The sequence below is a fragment of the Falco naumanni genome, chromosome 2 (assembly GCF_017639655.2).
Source record: "Falco naumanni isolate bFalNau1 chromosome 2, bFalNau1.pat, whole genome shotgun sequence".
In the NCBI taxonomy this organism is placed as follows: domain Eukaryota; kingdom Metazoa; phylum Chordata; class Aves; order Falconiformes; family Falconidae; genus Falco; species Falco naumanni.
Window position 1 is genome coordinate 70,870,697 of NC_054055.1, and position 20,851 is coordinate 70,891,547.

Here is a 20,851-nt window from a genome sequence, read left to right on the forward strand (position 1 = left end):
AGAGGCAGCTCACCTTTTTGAAGCTTTCCAATGACAATTCGGGAAATCCAAACCCAAACCAAACCTAAGGGCAACCTCACCTTTCTGAGAAAATTCACAAACCCCTCTCATGCAGTGTAGTACTGGTCTGCAAACCAGTAAAAATTAAACTCTACTATCACTGTCCATTTCTTCCTTTTACTTCCCACCACTGTATTGTGTGCTGTGTGTGCGTGAATGCTGGTGCATACAGGATTTTAAATCTTTTTTTTTAGCAGTAAGGCTGTTGGGAGAGCAGTTCTCTGTAGGCGCCAGCCAGGGCTTTGCAATCCATACACCAGTCATGTCCCTATGGCACTGCACTGTGATAAATTGACTTGTTCATTTTCTGGATCAAAAAGAAAACTGTTAATGTGACAGTAAAAAGTGGTTACTGCCCCTAAGTAACACGGACAATAGTCGTGGTCTGTACAGTATTTCTGGGGTTTGTAAGTGGTGCTCCATTAACCTTTAGCTGTGTAGGAGAGCTCAATGCAAACAGCTGGGAACTGGCAAATGTGTCCTCTGCCGGAAGGACAAGCAAACTCCTACAAAGACACAAAATTTGGAAAAGCTGAGGACACTTTTTCTTTCTACTTTCTTTCTGTAGTTCAAGAAACAGCAACAAGCAAAAAGGAAATCAGAAAGGATTGTGACTTTCAGATGCAATATCCCCTTTAAAAGTGGATAACCTGAGAATAGATGGAAAGAAAAGCGAAAGCTGAATGAGAAAGGGCTAAGATCATTTTAAGCCAACCTTTCTTCCTCCAAGCCTGAGGGTCCAGTGTGACTTCCATCAAAAAATGTTAACTAGGAGTGTATGACTACTTGTGAGCTACCTACAACCTTCCCCAAACCTGTGACATTATTTATTCTCCTGCTTCTGGTCTTGTGACTGTGCAAACAGTTAGTAGTGTGCTGGCACAGAGCCTACAGGACAAGTGCTGGGCAGCTGCCACTCTTTGGGCAGATGGTTTTACAGATGTGGAAGTATCCTGACTTCTGGAGCTAAGTCCTCTGCAAGGCAGCACAGCAGTGCCTGGTTCCTGCCTAGCTGGCTGAAGAGCTCTGCCCCCCACCAAAGATGACCTATGTGGGCCTGCCGTAAATTGATATAAAACTAAATCTTTTGGCAGGATTTGGAAAAGAGAGGACAGGAAAAAATAAGGAAGGTATTTGTCTACTCTGCAACTTTGTAGATTTGCTGAATTTATTGATTTCCATATTAAGGCTGCAGTTGGTGAGATTTGACACTTGCTTTGTTGGTTTCGGTGTTTTCAGGAAACTTTTGCAAAGGATTTTTGTACAATGTATACATACATATATATGTGTACATGCATATATACATGGTGTCATGTACATTCTTAACTGGAAGGAACCTACATGCCTGAGCACTAAGACACTGCAGCACTGACATTTTATTTGAAATTTTACATGTCATTAACTCTGCAAAACCTTTAGAGAGTGCTATTTTCAGTAGCTTTGCAGTGAGTGTGTTTCCATCAGTTTGTCAGTGAGCACAGTATGGCTGGGTTTTTCTTTTCATTTTCGGGAATGCTGAGAGCACAATAAAGCTCTGCTGAGATTTTCACTACAGCTTGGAGAATTGTGCTATTTATCAACTTCCATGTGGATTTTAAAAGATCGGACTGGAGACGTCAAGGGACTGATTTAAAGGTGCAGATGTGTACAGTTGTTCATCTTCATTGATAAAGCTTTGGGTATCCAGTAGCAAATTATATCCTTCTTCGGCAAATAGGCGTCCAGGTCGTAATTGCCATGACCAGAATATGTTTTTGTAATCTTAGCAATGATACTGAGCAATCATTCTCAAACTAGTGCATATGATGCTCTGTTCCTTACACATAATAGACTTCTCTTTTTTTTAAACTCCCAATCTTGATCCATATTTTCCACGAAACAATTGTATTTTCTGCAAATCAGGGAAAGCAGCACAATGTAAATGTCTCAGGCCAAAATTATTTCACTGTTAAATCACAATGCAGAAAAGAAGGTAAATATGCATTAGCTGTGCCCAGGCAAGGTAGAAAAAGTGGGTTCTATCTGGATTTGCAAATAGATTGTTTAACTTTGCTGGCTTTATTGACAGATACTCACTGGTCTGCCTGTACTTCAGCCCTGCTTTATCAAGGGTTCTTGATGATTGTTGCCCGCACAGAGGCAGTTATAGTGAAAGGCTGAGATTTTGTTTTGCTAGGGAGGAGACATTGTTGAATCCAAAACTGTCAGATGTTGCTGACATCGTTAGACTAGCAAAAGGATTTAGTAGAAAGCCAAATGTTACTCTGCATCGTAGGGGTTTTCACCTGTTAAGTCTAGATCAGGTCTAAAATTGAGAAGGTGGCTTTCAGCAATAGGGATTAATGAGAGGTTGTTTCTTCCTAGGAAACAGTTCTTTGCAGCTTGGTGTAGCAGCCTATTATGAGAAATAGTCTGGTGTTACCTTCTGGAGACACAGGCTGCTGCTCAGTGTTTTGAGCTCTTGGCTGCGACATGAAGATCCTGTAATCCTCTTTTAGCCCTCTGTGAAAGCCAGTCTTTGGGTGAGGTATTGGGTAGAGCAACATCTTTGTTACCCATCATGACAGAAACAACCCTTGTTTCCTTTGTCCCGTCCTCAGCTTTGTTAACAGGGTGGTCATCCAGATTTTTAATAGCATTTCAATGTTAATATCTTCCCTTTTGGCTTAGTAGAGATATTGTTCAGATGACGCTGATGGTTTCTCAATATTGCATCCTTTGAGCCAGGCTCCATTTCTTATTCCCTCCACCACGGCCCAAAAGGTAGGTTTTACCCCATGAGCTGTTTCTAAGTGGATGTAAATATGCTTTAAGGAGCACCTGATAGATGTTTCTCTTTCCATCAAACACTCATGCACAGGGGCGTTCTTCCATCAGGGGCCTTTCATGGAAGAGATTTTGGTGGAGTTTTGCACTGTAATACCTTGTATCTGTAAGAGGTTTAACCCTTTCTGCGCAATAGTTTGTAATCACATAACCTTTAGCTCAGTGGGAATGAATACCAATTATCATTTATAAACAGTTCCTCTCATTATGCGCCTATTTATGGCATCTTTTATAGCTTGCTAATTACAAGCACACAAAACAGAAATGTTTGGAGTTAAATAATGTAAACAGGGATGTAATTGATTTTCATGCTGAATAGTTTTTATTGATTTATTGTTAATTAACATTTTTAAAGGATCTCTTGGCAAAATAATCCATTTAATTTATTGAATATTATACTAGCTGATGGTAAATTCATATTAAAATGTCACAAAAAGATTAACAGATCCATAATACTTTTTTTCCAAGTGTTGCTGCTGTACGGATGTTATATATTCTCCCCAAACACTGACAATATATAAAATGCAATTGATTGGTCTTAGTCCAGGTCCAAGCGGACATGTATCCACATCACTAAAAATGCCACATTCCAGTTGACACTAATTGTCCATCTGTGCAGCAGGGAGGACAGGCACCTAATGGGGAAAGAGCCTTATCTCTGTCGCTTTCAGGGCGCAGTGCTTGGGTTCATTGTGGAAGGACTGCACAGGCTGAAGGGAGAAGCCCATATCTCCACTGAAAAGCCTTTCCTTCTACAAAACTAAAAGATTCTGGTGTCCATAATGGAAACTTTCCAAGAAATAGACCACTGTGTCAAGCAACCATCACTTAATACGTTCAGAGCGTGCATACAGTGCTGCAGAAAATGTCCTATGCTGAAGGCATTTCCAGATGTCTTTTTCCAATTTTTGAGTGGGAAGAGGGAGTCCTTTCAGAGGGTTGTTGACAGTATTTCAGTGTATGCTAGTTACCTTCAGCTCCTGTTGACTTCACTGAAATCCGAGGTCACTGACTCAGCGCCTCCCAGGATTGAGCATGTAGCAAGGAGTAAAACTGCAAGTTGCAGTTTTCATTATTACCATCCCATTATATTTTTCAAATGAGTAGCAAGAGAGTGTAATCACATCAGACCCTGTGTTTTCATTAGTGAAGAAAAACATTAATATACTGTGACATGGTATTGATTTGATACAATCAATCTTTCCCAATAACAATAAAACCTTTATATTTTATTAATAGAACAATGCAGTTCTTCTCCATTACAGCTCCCTTTTATTGTTCTGGGTCACAGTGTAATTCTGGCATGTTTGGATTTTTATTTTTATTAATATAATGTAAAAGCCTGTAAAATTGCTCCACTGATCTACCAGTAGGTTTCATTTGAAGCTCCCAAGCATCTTTTATTAGATGAAATGTTACCGGTGCAGCTCCAGTCATTGATTGTTTGATGGCCCTTAGGGGTGGAGAGGGTGGGGAGGTTTCAGAAGGGTTCTTGGCCTTTAATTCTCTTGATTTTTTTGTGGTGGGGACACTGAGACTTGGACTCAGACCATCTCATCAAATTCACGATGACCTCTCAACACAGGGTAGACCAGCACTCCTAAATCCCCTCCAAACTGGGCTGTAGGTGCCTAAGCTCTAGTGAAGCTCCCAGTAGCTATCCAGAAAATGGCCCTTCAGCATCACCTCACTTTATGACTCCAGGCTTTTCATACTTAATTCAGGTCAGGTACTACATGGGCAGGAGATGCTTCAAGCTCTGAGGCAGGCCATGGGCATGCACTGCAGGAGTTATACTCTAACCTTGTCTCCCTGCTATTAAAAAAATATAAAAATGTAATACAGTGGATGCCTTTACTTATACATCCATAGTAAATCCATCTTCAACTAGATGTCAGGCTGAACCTCAGAGGTAGGACCCTTTCAGGCCCCTCAGGTCTGTATATAAGGCCAGCACAACCTAAGGCTGGCAGTGCTCTGCTTTATGGCTTTATAAACTCCTCTGCAGTCTTCCTCCTTAGAGGCTCCGCTCTCCAAAAGCTGCTGTCCTGCCTCGGTTGTGGGGGAGCTGCTGGGTGGGCTGGCTGGGGTATCACTCACCGAGAGCAAAATGTGCTTTTGTCTGATTAGTGTCTCCTTTCTAGTGCACATGGCAAGTCTATCAGATCATTTGGTGTTTCTCTCTATCTACAGATATTATTGATTTATCTTCTTCAATTAGCCAAACATCTCCCTGTTCCTGGTGCAAGACCAGGGCATCATGATATTCCAGTTGCAGTGACACCCCCAGTTAGTATAGCCAGATACTTTTCATTAAAGGAAAGCTAATGACTTTCATCACTTGCTTTTTATTCATATATTTTTCTTGAAATAAAATCTTTGTTAACCTTTCTCCTCTTACCTTTTGAACCAAGGATAGTGTTGCAAGATCCCATGATAAGAAAATTAATCCCCATAATAAATATGAAGGCTCCTTTTCAAAGGAGAATGGGCTTAGTAAGGGTAACAGTTTATTAACAGTCACTGTAAATTAGATGGATTTAATAACTTTAATTAGTGCAACATTTTCTGACAGACAGCTTGAAGAAAATTCAGCTGTTCATCCCCATGTCCCTCCTGCACATCTCTGTGTCTAAGAAAGTGGCAGCAATTCCTTGCAGTAAAAACGAAACAGCTCATAACCGCAGCAATGCAAAGCACAGGAGAAAACAACTGTATCAACAGACTGTGGCCACTGGCACTCCAAATTAGTACTAAGGAGTAGCAGAAGTGCAAAGTAAACCTTTCAAATATCAGGAACAACAGAAAACCTCTTCATTTCTCTTTCCTTGGCATAACCCTATTCCGTTCAGCTCTGCTTGCCCTAATCCTCGGGGAGAGTCAAGGAGTCTTCTCTATTTAAGGGCTGTGAAGTGCACAAGTATTACTGATACCAGCTGGTGAAATGAGGGGGACCACAGTATGCCATGGCTCACTGAAGTCCAGCCTTGTTAAAGCAGATAGAAACATTGCTGATAGCTCTCACATCTTCCATCAAGATGGAAAAGCCATTCTTGTTAGAGACAAAAAAACCAGGGGGTGGGAAATACCACTTCCAATTCTGTTCTTGGTCACAGGTTTTTCCTGCTCAGTCCTTTGCCTACGAGACGTTTTGACCAAACCTATTTTCATTCTTGTTTGAAGAAAATGTTTTCTTAAAGTAAAAAGTTACCAAATTTGGAGTTAAACATTTCAATATTTTGTTTTAATGACTTCTTGATTTAGGACATATCCTATTCTGTAACTACACATTTTATTTATAGTTCTTAAAATTTTTTGTTAAAGTGTTTTGATCTGATCAAACTTTCATTTCTTACCTGAACTGAAGAACACCTTTTAAAATTTCATTTTGAAGGTAACAATGTCACACAATTACATTTTTAATGGGAGCATAGCCAATGGAATAAAATCTACATGTAGGTGTCTTCCTCCACCCAGTTCAGAATGAAAATATGTTCCAAAAAAGTGGGCATTTCCAGAGGGACAAAAAAATAAGTTTTTAACCAGGTTGAAGTCTAATCTTTTAGCCAGCCCACCTTCCCTGAGGTCTGAAGTCCTGCCTTTTGTCTCCAGTGTTGTGTTTTCAGCACAGCCACCCCATAAAGAGCCTTTTGGAGGCTGTAGCACGTGTAAGAAAATCCACAGCAAGTTAAGCCCTGAATGTCTAAAACCCCATCCTGGCCATCTGCAAATGACCTCTCCCCAAAAATACCTTTACGTGGCCTGGCTGTATTTCTACAGAAACCCCAGAAACCACCTCTCTGGCCTCAGACATGTCTCCCTGTTAAATTTCAACACTTTATTCCGTGACTTGAAGGTGTTAAGATCTCTTCAGAGAAATGATTGAAGGGAAATTTAGTTGAGGGAAATGGTTCTCCACAACCCGACAGGCAGAGGCCACACATATGAATAAGTAAAAAGATAAGGACTTCACTTATCTTTTTCACACTGGAAGTTCCTTTCTAGCAAATTGATCGTATAGAAAACGTTATATGCATATGTCTGTGCACGTGTGTGTGTATCTCCATACTTCAGTGGTCTTGCCTGGCAAAGAAGCATTTCTAATGTGCTTTCAGATCAAGGTCCATCAGTGTGGGCTTTTTTCCTTCTCTTTAATGGTGGATTTAGATTGTGTGCCCAAATGTACCACCTGAAGCGTCACTTTAGGTGCCAGGGGACGCTCCGCAGCCCCGTGCCACGCAGTGCTGTGCAGGGCCTGTGCAGGGCCGGTGGCACCCAAGGGGCGGGCGCGTGGCAGCCATGGCCATGCCGCTGCCTGCAGATGACCAGCGTTCAAGCACTGACCCAACCAGCCTGGCTCCTGCCAAGGGGAGAGGCTGCGGTACATACTTCTGGAGATCTTAATCATGCCTAATTTATACCAGAGACATAATCCAATAACTGCTGGAGACTTGGTAAAAACACTTAGCACAATCTAAATAATAACAGCACCAAAAGCTTGCACCATAAAAATCTCTTTGGCTAAAATGGAAATACATACTTGCAGAAGATTTTTCTTTCTTTCTTTAACACAAAGGTTTGAAAGGAAAGAGAACTATCATAGATAGGCAATACCTTTCAGAGGGGTTTCTTTATATATCTCCATGTGAAAGCCCTTGGTAAGGGAAGAAAAAATGAAGTAATGCTCAGAAATAAAATTTGTACAGATGTAGCTTTTTTTTGAAATGACATCCCGTTTCTCAAGATTTCAATGTAGCCTTTAGTCAGCCTTGTTTCTTACAGTTCTCTGTGCTTTGCATGGTAATTAGCTGCTCATGTTATCAGCGGCACAATGCTCCCAGCTATTTCTTCAGCAGCCACTGCCGTTATCCTCGGCGGCAGCTTCTTGCATCCCTCTGCCAGACTGTATGCCAGCCACACGCGTGTGCAGATGTTTGGCATTCTTCAGGCTGCACCGAGTGAGGGAAGAAGGTAATGGGCACAGTGTCAGGGAGGGAAAAGGCTGGAGCCCACTTCCTCTGACAGCTCCCTGAGACTTGCCAGTATTTCGCTGATGGTTCAGTGGAGGTTCAGTGGGGCGAGTTTGTTATGATAGATCACAAAATGCAAAGGGAGGCAAATAAGCTGGGTTCATCAGCACCAGAATAAATACAGGGTAGCAGCTCCTCGGCTTAGTGGGGAACAGCAGCCTCAAAACCTCTTTTATGCCTTAATTTTTATTTTTTCTTAAAGTAATTTAAACATTTATTGCACAAGTGTACTGTGGCGTGCAGGCTATCGAGAGGGTGGAGGGACTGCTTTGCGCAGATTGCCAGCACTGCTGACATCAGCCCTACACGGGTGCTGCATCACACAGCCAGCACCAGCGCGAACCGTTTGGCTCAGGCAAGTCCACTGATGCAAATAACGCATCAGGTGCTGTGTGCTGTTTGTTGCCTGCAGGTAACGCTATCTCTTCTTTTAATTCAGAGTTCAAGAAATATTTATTTTTTTTATAATTAAAATGTGGCCATGAAGTTAAATTCAGGTTGCCGGATTCCCAGGCAGTGCAGGTTCCTCTATAACGTAAGTGGACAGGTAGTGGAAAAGAGCTTTTAAAATGAAAATAGGGAGTTCTTTTCCATACCAATATCTACAGACACTTTTCGGACATACCTTAAGTCCCACAATAACACTCTGCATTGTGTTATATGATATTGTGACCCAAAAAAATAATATGGCCCCAGGTCATATGAAATTTAAGTTGCTTGCTATGTGCAAAGCATGGTCTCTTAAGTTCCCCACCCTTATTCTAGAGAGTTTGATATCAACAGTAATGTAAGATCCTTACAATTACTCAAAGCAAATCTAAAGACGTTTATATTTGGCACTCAAAAGAAGAAGAACAAAGAGGAAAATACAGAAATAGAGACTTTTTTCCAAATATTGTTTTCAATTTTGCATGTCTTGTCTTTGGTTTTGTATTTTCAGCGCTTGCTTTTTTTTTTTTTTTTTTTTTTTTTTCTTCCCCCTTTTGAAAGGCAGTATAATGATTTTGAGAGAGATGTGAAAAGGTTTTTTTACTCCCTGCCCAAAGATATGGTGTGCTAGGGAGAATAGCTGAAGTTTTTGTTCTGTGGTAATGGAAAGTGTGATTTCTTGCTGGTGACTGTTTACAGATTTATTTCATTACACTTCTAGATGGGATATTTAATTTTGTAACAGAAGCTTGTTTCTAAATCTAGCCTTAAATAACCTATTGCCAAATTTACCTTCAGTAGTTTTGCCTTCACGCAAAAATACAGAGCATCATTTTACCATTTGTTCAATATATTGCATACAGATGGTAGGTCATCTTATCCTTCCTTCTGTAAGATGGCAATGGACTGGAATGGCGAATTTCAGGTCAGGCAGTAAATTGGTTGCTCTGTAAACAAAGCGTTCATGATGAAGGCTTTACACTCTCCACTGCTGTTAATGGGATAACAAGTCATAGGCTGGGGTTTGGGGAAGGAAAGGAAGAAAATGGAGGTAAACCCACAGAGAAGAGAGAAATAAAAATTACCTAATATGAATTTTAAAATTCTTCAGTATTCAGAGATGGTTGTGGTATTTCTGTCTTAGTTTCATTGGCAATGTGAACTCTTGCACCCCTGCTCCAGCAGCAGGAAGGTTGCACAAGGTGCTGTGTGGCTCCCTGGGGACAGGGCTGAGATCAGAACAGGGCTATCTGCTTGGGACTGTGGCTTCTCTTCAGCATCTGTATATCAGATATGAGTAATTCTCCAAAGGATGAATTTATAGCATGCTTATCCCTTTGAAATCAGTGGTGTAGCTCCTGGTGAACTGTAAAGTTGATGGACTCTGTTGCACCAAAAAGAGTTAATGCAATTCATTTGTTTAACAATCAAGGGCCATATTCAGCAAAGATTTAGCAGGAGTGCTGACAATAAAGCACTTTATGACTTTCTATGAATTGGCATGAAATACCAGCCACAAAAAATTATGAAACATAAATTGTTCCCTTGCATACGCATGGCTGTCGTACTTCTGACCTTGGTTACAGCTAGTAGGCTACGAGCAGCTGCAGGTCCAGACCTCCCCAGTCACTTGGCTCAGGCTGGAGAACGGTGGTGACAGTGTCCAGGACTTGCACAAACTGGCCAGTGGGATCATTTGGGTCTGGTAAGGCACAGAAGCATCCATTTCTGAAAGTGCCTTGTGATTTTTTTGGGTGCCCAAATACAGATGGAGAAGCCAGGTTTTCAGGTGAGAAGACTTTAGCGCTTTGGAAAATCAAATTGCTTTGATATTTCTCCAGGTGGGCACCTGAAAACTCAGAACCTCCAGGTGTTGTTTGAAAACAAGAGGCAAAGACTAAGCTCATTTCCCTGCTAGCTCTTTGGGGACAGTAATTAATAATATTTCTCCATCCCTCCTTCCCACATGGGAAGACGTCAAGCCCCTGCTTCCTGAGTTAGTTCTGTTCTGCAAAAGGAAGAAAAGCTTTCTTCGAGGCATTGTCAGGGAATTTAGCATGGTGAAGTAAATCTCCAGAACACTTGCTTGATGCAACAGCCACCTATAGCTTGTGGAGAGCTGCAGGAGACTGGCAACCCCTCAGCATCACTGTGCTTTCCAACAGTGGTGTGCCTGCCCTCACTTCCCAGTTGTGCTGGGCAGTGCAAGAGAACTGTGGGCAGGGGGTGGGGTGGGGGGGTGGGGGGCGGGTAACTCGCGCCACCTTGTCTTTGCTGGAACAAGTTTGGATAACAACCAACCAAGCCAAGCGTGGAGGTGAAGCACCAGCTGGATGGTTCCTATAAGGAGGTAGCTGCTCTGCCACATCTCTGATTTGAGCTCTCCAGAATGGCTCTGGAGTACACCACAGCATTCAGGAGAGCTGAATTCCTGCACGCCCTCAGTCCCACAACGTATGGGTGGGTTTAGGGTCAGCGTTTTAGGAAACTGTAGCCTTCTGAGGACTGCTGTGCTGCCTAGCCCCTGCTCAGTGTTGCTGCCTGTGTTGCAGTCTCTGCAGCTCTCCCCTCAGCATCACGGGTACCTCTACCCTACACACCACCAGGCTTCACATAGGCGGTGTCACTGCGGAGTCTTTCCTGGCCGAAGGATGTGGAGAGGTGCTATTTAATATAAATAAATGCACAAATTGGATCTATATACATGCAGTAACAGTTTTGTTTATGCTTGCTCACATGCAGTATAGCCAAAACAGCAGGAACCGCACCCAAAAGTGGTGTAAACAAAATCCTATGAATTTATACAAATATATTGCAGTCATATGTAAACACTGCAACATATTATGTCTTCCTGTGGTGCTGATGGGGAATTATCTGAGAATTTTCAGCAGTGCAGATTTTCAGATGCTGGAAAAACTTGGCCTCATTTTGAAACTACAATAGAGGTTGGAATATATTTCATGTGACAACCATGTCCTCAAACCTACTATTTGTTATTTCTTTTTAAAATGCAAACAAACTCTTTTCTCATTTTGTTTACAGGACAGTGGAACAGGAGATAACAGCTGCATTGAAGAAATATTGCGGGTAGGAATCCTTAAAAAAACATTTTCCCAGTGCCATTTTGTTTGCTCTAAAATTACAAGAGAATAACAAGAACATTGCAATTGCTGCTGTTAAAAATATTAGTCTTTTAGATTGTCATCATTTTAAGGAAAAAGTAGGCAAAATTATTTCCTCATGAAAAATAATTGAAAAATCTGTGAAAACAACCTTTCAGAGCCTCTGGATTTCACTGCTACTTTGTACCAGTACGGCTGACCTTCATGCATGCAGAAGCAGATAATGGGATAAATTATAAACTGAAATGTACAATGATGTTTCAGGTTTACAAACCATGCAAAGTGCATGTTTCCATTAATCATGACTGTCAAAAATCTTCATTTTGAAGGGAGGTCTAGGAAGGTCATTTTCCACCTGGATTTAATTAGAATACATTATGTAATGTCATTATGTCCATTATGTCCATTATATAATGACAATGCACAAAATGCATAGTTATTTCCATATTTCATTATTATTTTTTTTTTATCTTAGTAATTTCTAGTTTATTTTCATGGAGCGAGTTAACACACATCCAGACACATCTTGGCTTGAATCAGCTTTGATATTGATTATTTTTTGAGGTAGACAAATGTATAAAGAATGAAACATTTCCATATATTTTAGCTTGTGGGTTTTTTGGTTCTTTTTCTAAACTGATAATTCAATAATTCTCAGTGCTTATAAATCTGATATAATAGTGATTGAAACACCAACAAGGTAGATGGAATGGTAAAACCTCCCTATTACTGTGCGCACTTCCACCTCTTGGATATCCACTACCCAAATATTTCAGATTGTTTATAAACTACGGGGCTATAAATATTTGGCTTAGAGATTAGTAGTCCATTAAGCCTGTTGTTTCTAGCAGTATTTCTCCATTGTCCCTGAATATGTCAAATACAGCTTTTAATTCTTAAACTGGACAAAGAGTTTATCGAAGGGTGATGATGATGTATTGCTTATGACTTCACTGGCAGAGCTTTTACTTAGCTAACATTTACAAAGTAGGCTCTTGTAGGACTGAACTGCATATTCAACAAGCCTTAGCCTCGGTCCCTGCTGTTTTTTTACAAATAAGTAGCTGATATCATGAATTCATGATGCGATGTGAGGCTCTTTCACCTGTTTTTTATGCAAGGCTTTTAAAAAGAACAGTCAAAGAAGCTGTTCTTCCTCCTTAGGTTGTGCCATTTGGCTAGCGCAATTAGGCAAAAAATGTTGAAGAGACATGGGTCCTTCCACACAGAGGAACATGGATATGTAAGAGACACCAGCTGAGAAGAAAAATGCACTGTATGACTAGGGATGGTAAGGTGCATCTCCAAACCAGTGAACACAGCTGCTGCTCTCTCTTTCCCCCTGGCCTTGAGAACATTCCTCAAAAAATATTTTTGCTAACCTTCATGATGAAGCGTTCAGGACATCCTTGTATGGATAGGACCCTTTTGTTTGTGAGGGTTCTTTCACTTTACTTAAAAACTAGATAAACAACCCACAGCTCAAAGGCCGGCCCCACCTCACATCAGTGTCTCACTTTCTGCTGAGGTTTAGCATGGCTGAAATAGAAAGCGTACTGTTTGATCCCCTAGCTCTTGTTCTTACATGAATACTCAGCCACCATGCACAACCCCTCCAATGTGCCCGTCCTCCAGGTCTGCAACCCGGGTGTGACTTTCTATCCTGAATTTCCCTTGTGTCTCTGTGTCCAAGACTACACATAAATCTTGCAGACTGTTACTGTATACCATTTCTAGCTGAAGCTCTTTATTCACAAAAGCGTAAGTCTCAGGTCCAAATTCTCATTGCACACCTTGACTGCTGCAGCATCCTTCCTTGGTTTTGACAAATGCAATGTTGCCCACCTCCATTCATGCTGCTGCGCAGATCATTTTCGTAGCTTGACATCTTCCCCAAAGATAATTTGTCTTCACATCTCACCACTGTCACCTCCATCTCTATTGCATCAAGTACAGCTGTTTCTCTCTGATTCTAAGGTCTCAAGTCTACCAGTCTGTGCTAACATAATGGCTCCCACTTTAGCTTACCTGGTGACACCAGCCTCTGTCAGAACATTGAGAAGTTTCACATCAATTAATTTCTCCCATGCTTCCCATCAGATCTGAGAAGATCCTTGAACACTTTTCCACTTAGCTCCATACCCACCTTCAGAGAGCCTCCTTTTTCACAAGGACTGTGGAAAACCAGTGGTGAGGTCAGGGCTATTCCCTTGTTTCTCATGCTTGAAAGTTGTTACCCCACTTGTCTCTTGTAGTGTCTGGGCAGGTCAGATATATCCATCTGCTCTCTTTTGTCCTAGAAAGTGAACTTCTGTGTCAGGGTACTGCTGTGTAGTACAAAAACATTGTTTGTGTACTCTCACAATACAAATCCAGATCAGCAGTGGTTGTTGTTACTGATAATTAGTAAAAACAGCAACAGTAATAATGTGCCATTGCTACTCACTTTATAAATAACTGCCATCCAGACTTTTCCAGCCCTCTCCGTGCCCTTTTTTGTCCTGAACAGATCCATTCAGTTTCAACGGAGATTTTTCCAGTTTTCTGAAACAGACTGTTTATAAGGAATGCCATTTCCATGTTTTTGTTGGACATATCATTCACACAGTAAAGCCAAAGTTTAGCTTCCTTTTGGACAGATTATATGCAGGTCTCGTACGTGTGCCCAAAGGCAGACAATGAAAAGCCACAGGAGCTGCAATCCTTGTGTTCCCCTCAGAAGAGACAGCTGGTGGGCTGAAATGTGTTTATTATAGGAAGGCCCACTCTATGGAGCATCAGCAAAAGGAAGATGCTTAAATTTATTTTTTTTAAGAACATTGCACCCTATTTTAGCTGCCTTTTGCACAACATGAAGCAAAAACCATCCTCTTTTTCTAGCTAGTGTGTTCCCTGCACATGTCAGGCTGTGGTTTTTCCAAGGGGTAGGTACTTGCACGGGATGTCCATGTTTCCCCAGTCAAGACCAAGGGCAGTAGGAAGTGTGCCCCAAGTCTGCTCCATCTGCTTCCCTGCATTTCCTTCCCCCAGCAGGTGAGAGGAGGCAAGTGCTGATTTGTGCAGGGATCTTGTCACCCTCTGGTCTCAGGACATGGCCATAGCTGACATCCGGACCTCGGCTGCAAAATCAGTTTAGGCATAGCTTTAAAATCACCAAATTTTATTTTGTATTAACTGTGACAAGAATTTATAGTCTCTGTCCTGCCTGGTGCAACGCAGGGTGCCACGGCTTAAGTCTAGCATTTTTTGAAGTTGTTTTACCAAAGGTATCAGAGCTCTGTAGACTTTGTAAATGGATGGATCCTTCTGCACGAAACTGCAGCTTCCAGAGAAAGCCCCCAGGAATTGAGCCGCAGAATCGCTTCCAGTCCTGAAGGAGGTTGATTAACAAGACAGTAACCCTGTCGAGATGGGAACTGTTGTAAGGACTCCTGCTGAGTTTATAATCACTGCAGGAATCCTGAACCTCATCTAACCCCATGCACTAATTTATAGCAACTTCTTCAAAGTGTAGCGACTTCTCTGTCCAGCTGCAGGCACGCACGTCAAGGATAGAGAAACTTCTAAGAGAGCCTTCGATGTAAATAACTGCAGTAAGACCAAGTTACAGATGTAATATCAAATCAAGAGAGAAAAGCCTTATTACTTGATGGTAGCTGTAAAAAGCAATTCCTTGTAAGCTTTTGCACTGTTGGTAAGGGACATGATAGAAAACATTTAAGCAGAAAATAAGAGTTAAGACTACACAAATATCCTTTATTCCACTGTGCCCAGCGCAGTTGCTACCTGAGTTCTTGAGACACTGCCAAAGCCAACCTATTCACTTCCTTGCTAAGATACAAACTTCCTAAGAAAGATTAGTAATTTTGGCTGATTTCTACTTGATTTTATTAGTGTGTGTAACTGTGTATTTTGTTATGAGTGGTGGGATTTGGAGTAAACATTTATTTTGCTGTAGTACCTGCAAAAAATGGGAGCAGCAAGCCCCTTGCCTCTCCACTAAGTTAACTGTTGCAAGCAATATCAGATGCACTCTGAGTATATTTGCTATGGATTTAAGGAGAAAGGGAGTGTGTCAAGTGCAGGCAGTTCTTGTTTTGTAAGATAAGTGGTTGGAGATTGATTTGGCTATTCTTACAGTCTTAGCTGCAGTTTCCTAGAGTTGCGGTAGCTTTGTTGAAAGGAAAACCACAGGCAAGCTGAGCTTTTAATTATTGAAGATGTTCCTGGGTTTTTTTGTGTTGACATGAGAGGTGTCGTTGAACCAGGCAAAGACGGATGTAGTTTGAGTGTTTGGCCTGCAAACAGTGTTTGGTTGCAGGATGCAGGGACAGCCAGAAGCTGATGGACCGACAAGAATGCAGAGAAAGGGCTGGAGGAAAACCACGCACAGCCAGTTAACACAGAAACCACCTCCTTTGGGATGGCATGGAGCGGTGGGGAGGCAGGATGGGTTGTGGGGTGGAGGACAGATAAGTTGCTTTCAGGAAAGATAGAAAAAATAGCTGGGGAGGCAGCGAAAGGACTGAGGCTCTAGCTGCAAACATCCCCCCAAGTGAAGGACAACTCTGCTTGGTGCCACAAGCCTCCTGCCCAGGGTCGAGCACCTGAAGGTGCCCTTGCAAGTAGGTTGTGATTCCCCATGGCCACAGGGCATCCACTTATGAAAACGAGATATTTTAAGTGTGATGCCTTTGATGAGTAGTTTACTTGAATCTCTCTACTCTGTGTGTAAAGCACAGTACTTCTTACTTGAGCAACATAAAAAACTGAATGAAAACAGAATCTAATTCTGTATTTTTCCCCTTCCCCACTTGGGATCCCTTGGCTCATTAACAAGCTTGCTAATTCTTTAGCAGAAAGCATTAAGGATCAGCCCATCAAATATTCAGTTTTTTTTTCAAACCTGAACAGCCATATGTGCTGTGAGATCAGCTGCACTCCATCAGCTGATTGAATTAAAACAAGAGAAGAGGTAAATTAGAAACTGTCTGCACAAGACAAATCCTGTGAAAACATGAAATCCTACCAAACACACTGTCACTGTGAATAAGCATCACAGTCACTGGAGGATGTGTCAATACTTAGAGGGGAGAAAAATCAGTTTCTTAGAGGTAGGTTGTTAGTTCAACAACTGTGAACTGCTGCCTTGTAAATGTTAATGACTGTAAGATCCCACTGGCTGCAGTTAAGCTCCTGGTGGAGTTGGACATGTGAAGAATTACAGAACACAAATATGGTAATCAGCAGTATATTTCTAAACGCTGCTCTTGCTTTCCAAAGCAGAGGGAAAAGCCTACAGGTGGAATGAGACCCACTTCACTGCATGGCACTAGTGCAATAGCTGCCTCTGCACTAGCAGAGGGTTTTATTTCAGTCTCACTGCTGGAAAGAAATTGCTGGGCAATTTTTGGGAGGGAGGTGAGAAGGCTGCCCTCAGCACGCACCTTAGTGGAGAAATTTGGGTTGGCTTTTCTGACTAAGCCCTGTGGGAAACTCCTGGAAGTTTTGGGAGGAAGACAGCAACTTCAGGTGACAGGGGCAGTGGGGGAGAAGGAAGGTGTAGAGACTTAGAAGCAGCCCCAGTTTGCTGATGCTACCTTTCTTGCTCATTCTCATTGAATACAGAAATACTCCAAAGCATCAGAATCATATTAAAAATGTATCAGATGCATAAAATATCATTTGTTTTCGTTGCAGTCTTTCAGGAGAACTTTCACAGCACAGCTTTGCTTTTAGGTTCCTAAATTTCAGGGCAATTCAGGCATTATTTTGGTTGATGTATGCTGTTCACTGCATTTTTTCAGTATGACTCTTTTTGTCTTTCTTACTCAAATAAATGAAAAATCATACCTAACGGTGTTTGGAAAATGTGTTATTTCACCCAAAGCACTAAATCCCAGAAATGTTAAGACGTTAAGCCATCTAATCCAACCTCCAGTACTCACTTATTAACATCGCCTTTCTCGCCACACCATGACATCCAGCTCATTTGTACAGTACCTTTTCTACAGCAGTTGCTGTCTGCAGTAATTCACTTGGGTCAGCTTTCCTCCAGCCAGCCTGGGTACCGCTGGTGGCGTGGATGGCAGTACCATGGAGCTTCAGCAAGCTCTGCCTGGAGCTTCTCCAGCTTCTCAGTGAGAATTAGCAGTCCATACGGTACTTTGTGCCGCTAGAGCAAAATTAGCAGCAGTACCAGAGCTAGCTAAAGATATTTTGGCTTCATCCACATAAACTGCAATGACTACGGGGGAGGCATACCTGTATACGCTACCATCCCCTTGACTCCTCACACCTTGGCAGCTTTCAGGATACACCATCTGTATGTGGTGCCTTGGACTTCCTCTGTGTCCACTGCAGCCAGAGTCTCTTTATTACCTCTTTCTCCATCCAAAAGGCTGGGGGGAGATTCCTCACTTTTCACAGCTTTTGTCCCTTTTTGGGCTTTCTCAGGTCATCAGAGTCTCTCCCCAGGTGATATGTTATTTCTTGTCAGCTTATCTGAACAGAAACTGCTCCTCGTTTGGGCATCATGCATGGCACATCCTTTTTATTGCCCACATTGTGGTTTTCAACTGTCAATAAACTTTCACAGCCAATGAATTAAACCCAGACATATAAACATCACTTCGCTGGCCCTTAACATACAGAGTCAGAGGTAGAGAACCGTGTAAAATGGCACTAAAATATTATACTAACAGTGATAATGTCAACCAACCACTAATTAGTTGTACATGAACAGCCCCCCCTGAACTGTCACACTTGGATTTTTGCTGCTGTCACTGTTGTTGGAAATAGTGTCTCAAAGGAGTTTGGATTTTGAAGTATGCTTTATATTTAAACCTTGAAATTAATAAATCTTGGTGCTAACAAAAAATATCACCTTAAAAAGGCAAAAACTATTAACAGTTCAGTGGAAATAGGAGATCAAGCTATAAACTGTTACGGTGGAAATAAGACTTACCACAAATGCCAGTCAAAGGTAATCTGCCTTTCAGTCTTCCAGGTCCTGGTGCAGGACATGGAGGCACTTTCTGTGGCATCAGCCACCCATGGGCTGGGGCACCGACATTTTCAAATATGGCAAAATCTGTTCTGTTTTGAATCAATTAGGGTGGTACAGAGGCAAAAGACCCATATTATTTTTAGAACACAAGTAGCCAATGTGCAAAGGCTTTGTGTTAGGAATAGGCAGGCCAGTATAAAAGAGCTGGTGAAACACCATCATGCTAATGTGGTGGAATTAATGTTTAAAATTGCTGTTTTGTAGTGAGTGTATGCACCCTGTTATTTAACAAAGCAAGAGAGAATCCAGAATGAATTATCCGGCCTCTCTGCTATACAAAAATAATACAGTAAAATCCTTACTAATTTTTTCCTCTGTTTAGAGTGTTTCACAAAGCTGGAAAAGAGGCACAATCACCATCTTGTTCCAATACAGAGAAATGACTCCTTGTTATTAATGGCAAAGGGCCAGATAGATCCTTGTTTTGTGTATCTCTGCCACAACTCCTCTGAGGCCAACAGAATTATGCATATTAATAAACAGAAAGGATCTGTGCTATCAGTCCTAATGAAAGAAGAATGAAATGCGTGTAATAGCAGGTATCTGTGCTGCTGGGAGCCTGGGGTTTGATGCCTTCAGCTGTCACCTTTAAAGGACAACCTACTTTCTACCCCTCTTGGTAAGATTCACTCAAAACAAAGTGAAACCACAAAGAAGGTGTGACTTGAGATGACAGCATCCTCCAGTAAACCCTATGGTGACAGTGGTTTCTTCCATGATTAAATGGGCATTAAGGAAGCCGACTCATCAGACAATGCAACTGGATGCTGTTATATGACTTAGTTTTCCACCCAAATTAACATTCCCATTTTTTTCACCATGTTTTCAGGGATGGCTGTAAAGCAGGGGAGGGAGAGCCAGAGGGCTTGTGGTAGCATGCATGCATTCTGGGCTGTAGACTGCAACTGTGGTTGCAGAGCCAAGCAATCATTATGTCACAGTCCCGGATACCTAAGGACACAGCCCTGGTTTGCGCTGTGAGCCCACAGGGTGACAGACCTGCTGCCATCGCCACCTTAAGATGTGTCTCTGAAAAGCTGCATTAGATTGAGTTGTGGGTTTCAGTGGCTGACGTTACATGTGTACCTCAGCCGTGCCCATTTTCCTGTCTCCTACACTGATATTTGCAGTAGATGTGCTCTTATATCTAGGAAATTCCTCTGTGGTGCCCAATTTTCCACAACTAGAGCTGATCAGCGGGAACTCTCCCAGCACTGCCACATTTTGGTCTCACCCAGGAAGCATGAGCTCTCTGTTTATGTCTGTCAGAGGCAGCTTTCCTCATCTGGGAGCTGAGACAAATATTCTTTTGTTAATCTTATTTAATCATATTTAGGAGCAACACATGAGTTAGCAGTTAGCTTCACTTGGCAGAAAGACTCAAAGGAAATTGAGGGAGAAAAGAGAAGTCTGCTAAAAGGAAATTAAATCCCTTTCAAGAATATTCCATTGCAACGTCTGTACTAATAAGTAAAATGGACTAATAACTGTTCTCTTACCCTGAGGCCACTCAGCATAGCATGGCTCATGTCCAAAGAGCTAAACTGCCTTACAGGCACAAAGCGGAGTGGCTTCACCCACACTGCCTGTCGCACAGGATTGTCTCTGCAAGAGCTGGCCCCTGCCCAAGCTGTGCTGGTGTGGCCACATTCGCCCAGCTGTGGGCCAGCGCTCGGGTGTGTGGTCCCGTCTGTCTCTTAGCAGAGATGCGGTCTAATTTTTCCACACAATGCGCTTGACTTCCTCCTGCCTCGTGCAGAAGCTTCAAAGATCATGGAGAACACAGTACTAGCCACGCTGCAAAAATCATGATTGAAAATCTCTAGCGTTTTTTATTGCATATATTTTGGCATCTTTTTGCCATTGTAGTTCGTTGCCCTCAGGACACATTGGGCTGGTTTGTTGAAAATGTGAAAGGTAAAAACTGTTTTTTAAAGGAAAGACGAGAACATACACAGTCATTTGTCTGCAGGACACAAAGTGCTGTTTTAAGTCCCTCTTTTAAGAGGGACTGACTGAATACTGATCGAGTTTTCACCAACCAAAACGCCGTAGTACCTGCACTTTATGATTAGCACTAAATGCCATTTACTGCATATGGTGCATTGTGTCATTCTTAGTTATTTTGGATTTAGTAGCCTAGGAAGTAAAATGCTATCAGGTGTGTTTCAAAAGTGAAGTATGTGGAAAAGACCCAATTATTTCATGTACAAATTATTGATGTTGCCTTAAATGATGGGATTCTGACTCAGTCATCCAAACAGTTTCACTGCATAGGTTGTAATGAAGATGGTGATAAACTGTCACGTTTCTGA

At 41.9% G+C, this 20,851-nt stretch overlaps 1 protein-coding gene across 1 annotated transcript in view; it reads left to right on the forward strand.

Annotated features, from left to right (window-relative positions):
• The window catches only part of AFF3 (AF4/FMR2 family member 3), a 280,973-nt gene that overhangs the window by 91,704 nt on the left and 168,418 nt on the right, over positions 1-20,851 (forward strand). Inside the window, exon 4 of the mRNA XM_040584169.1 lies at positions 11,388-11,432. Coding sequence (XP_040440103.1) covers positions 11,388-11,432 — 45 coding nt within the window. The remainder of the gene's footprint in view (positions 1-11,387; positions 11,433-20,851) is intronic.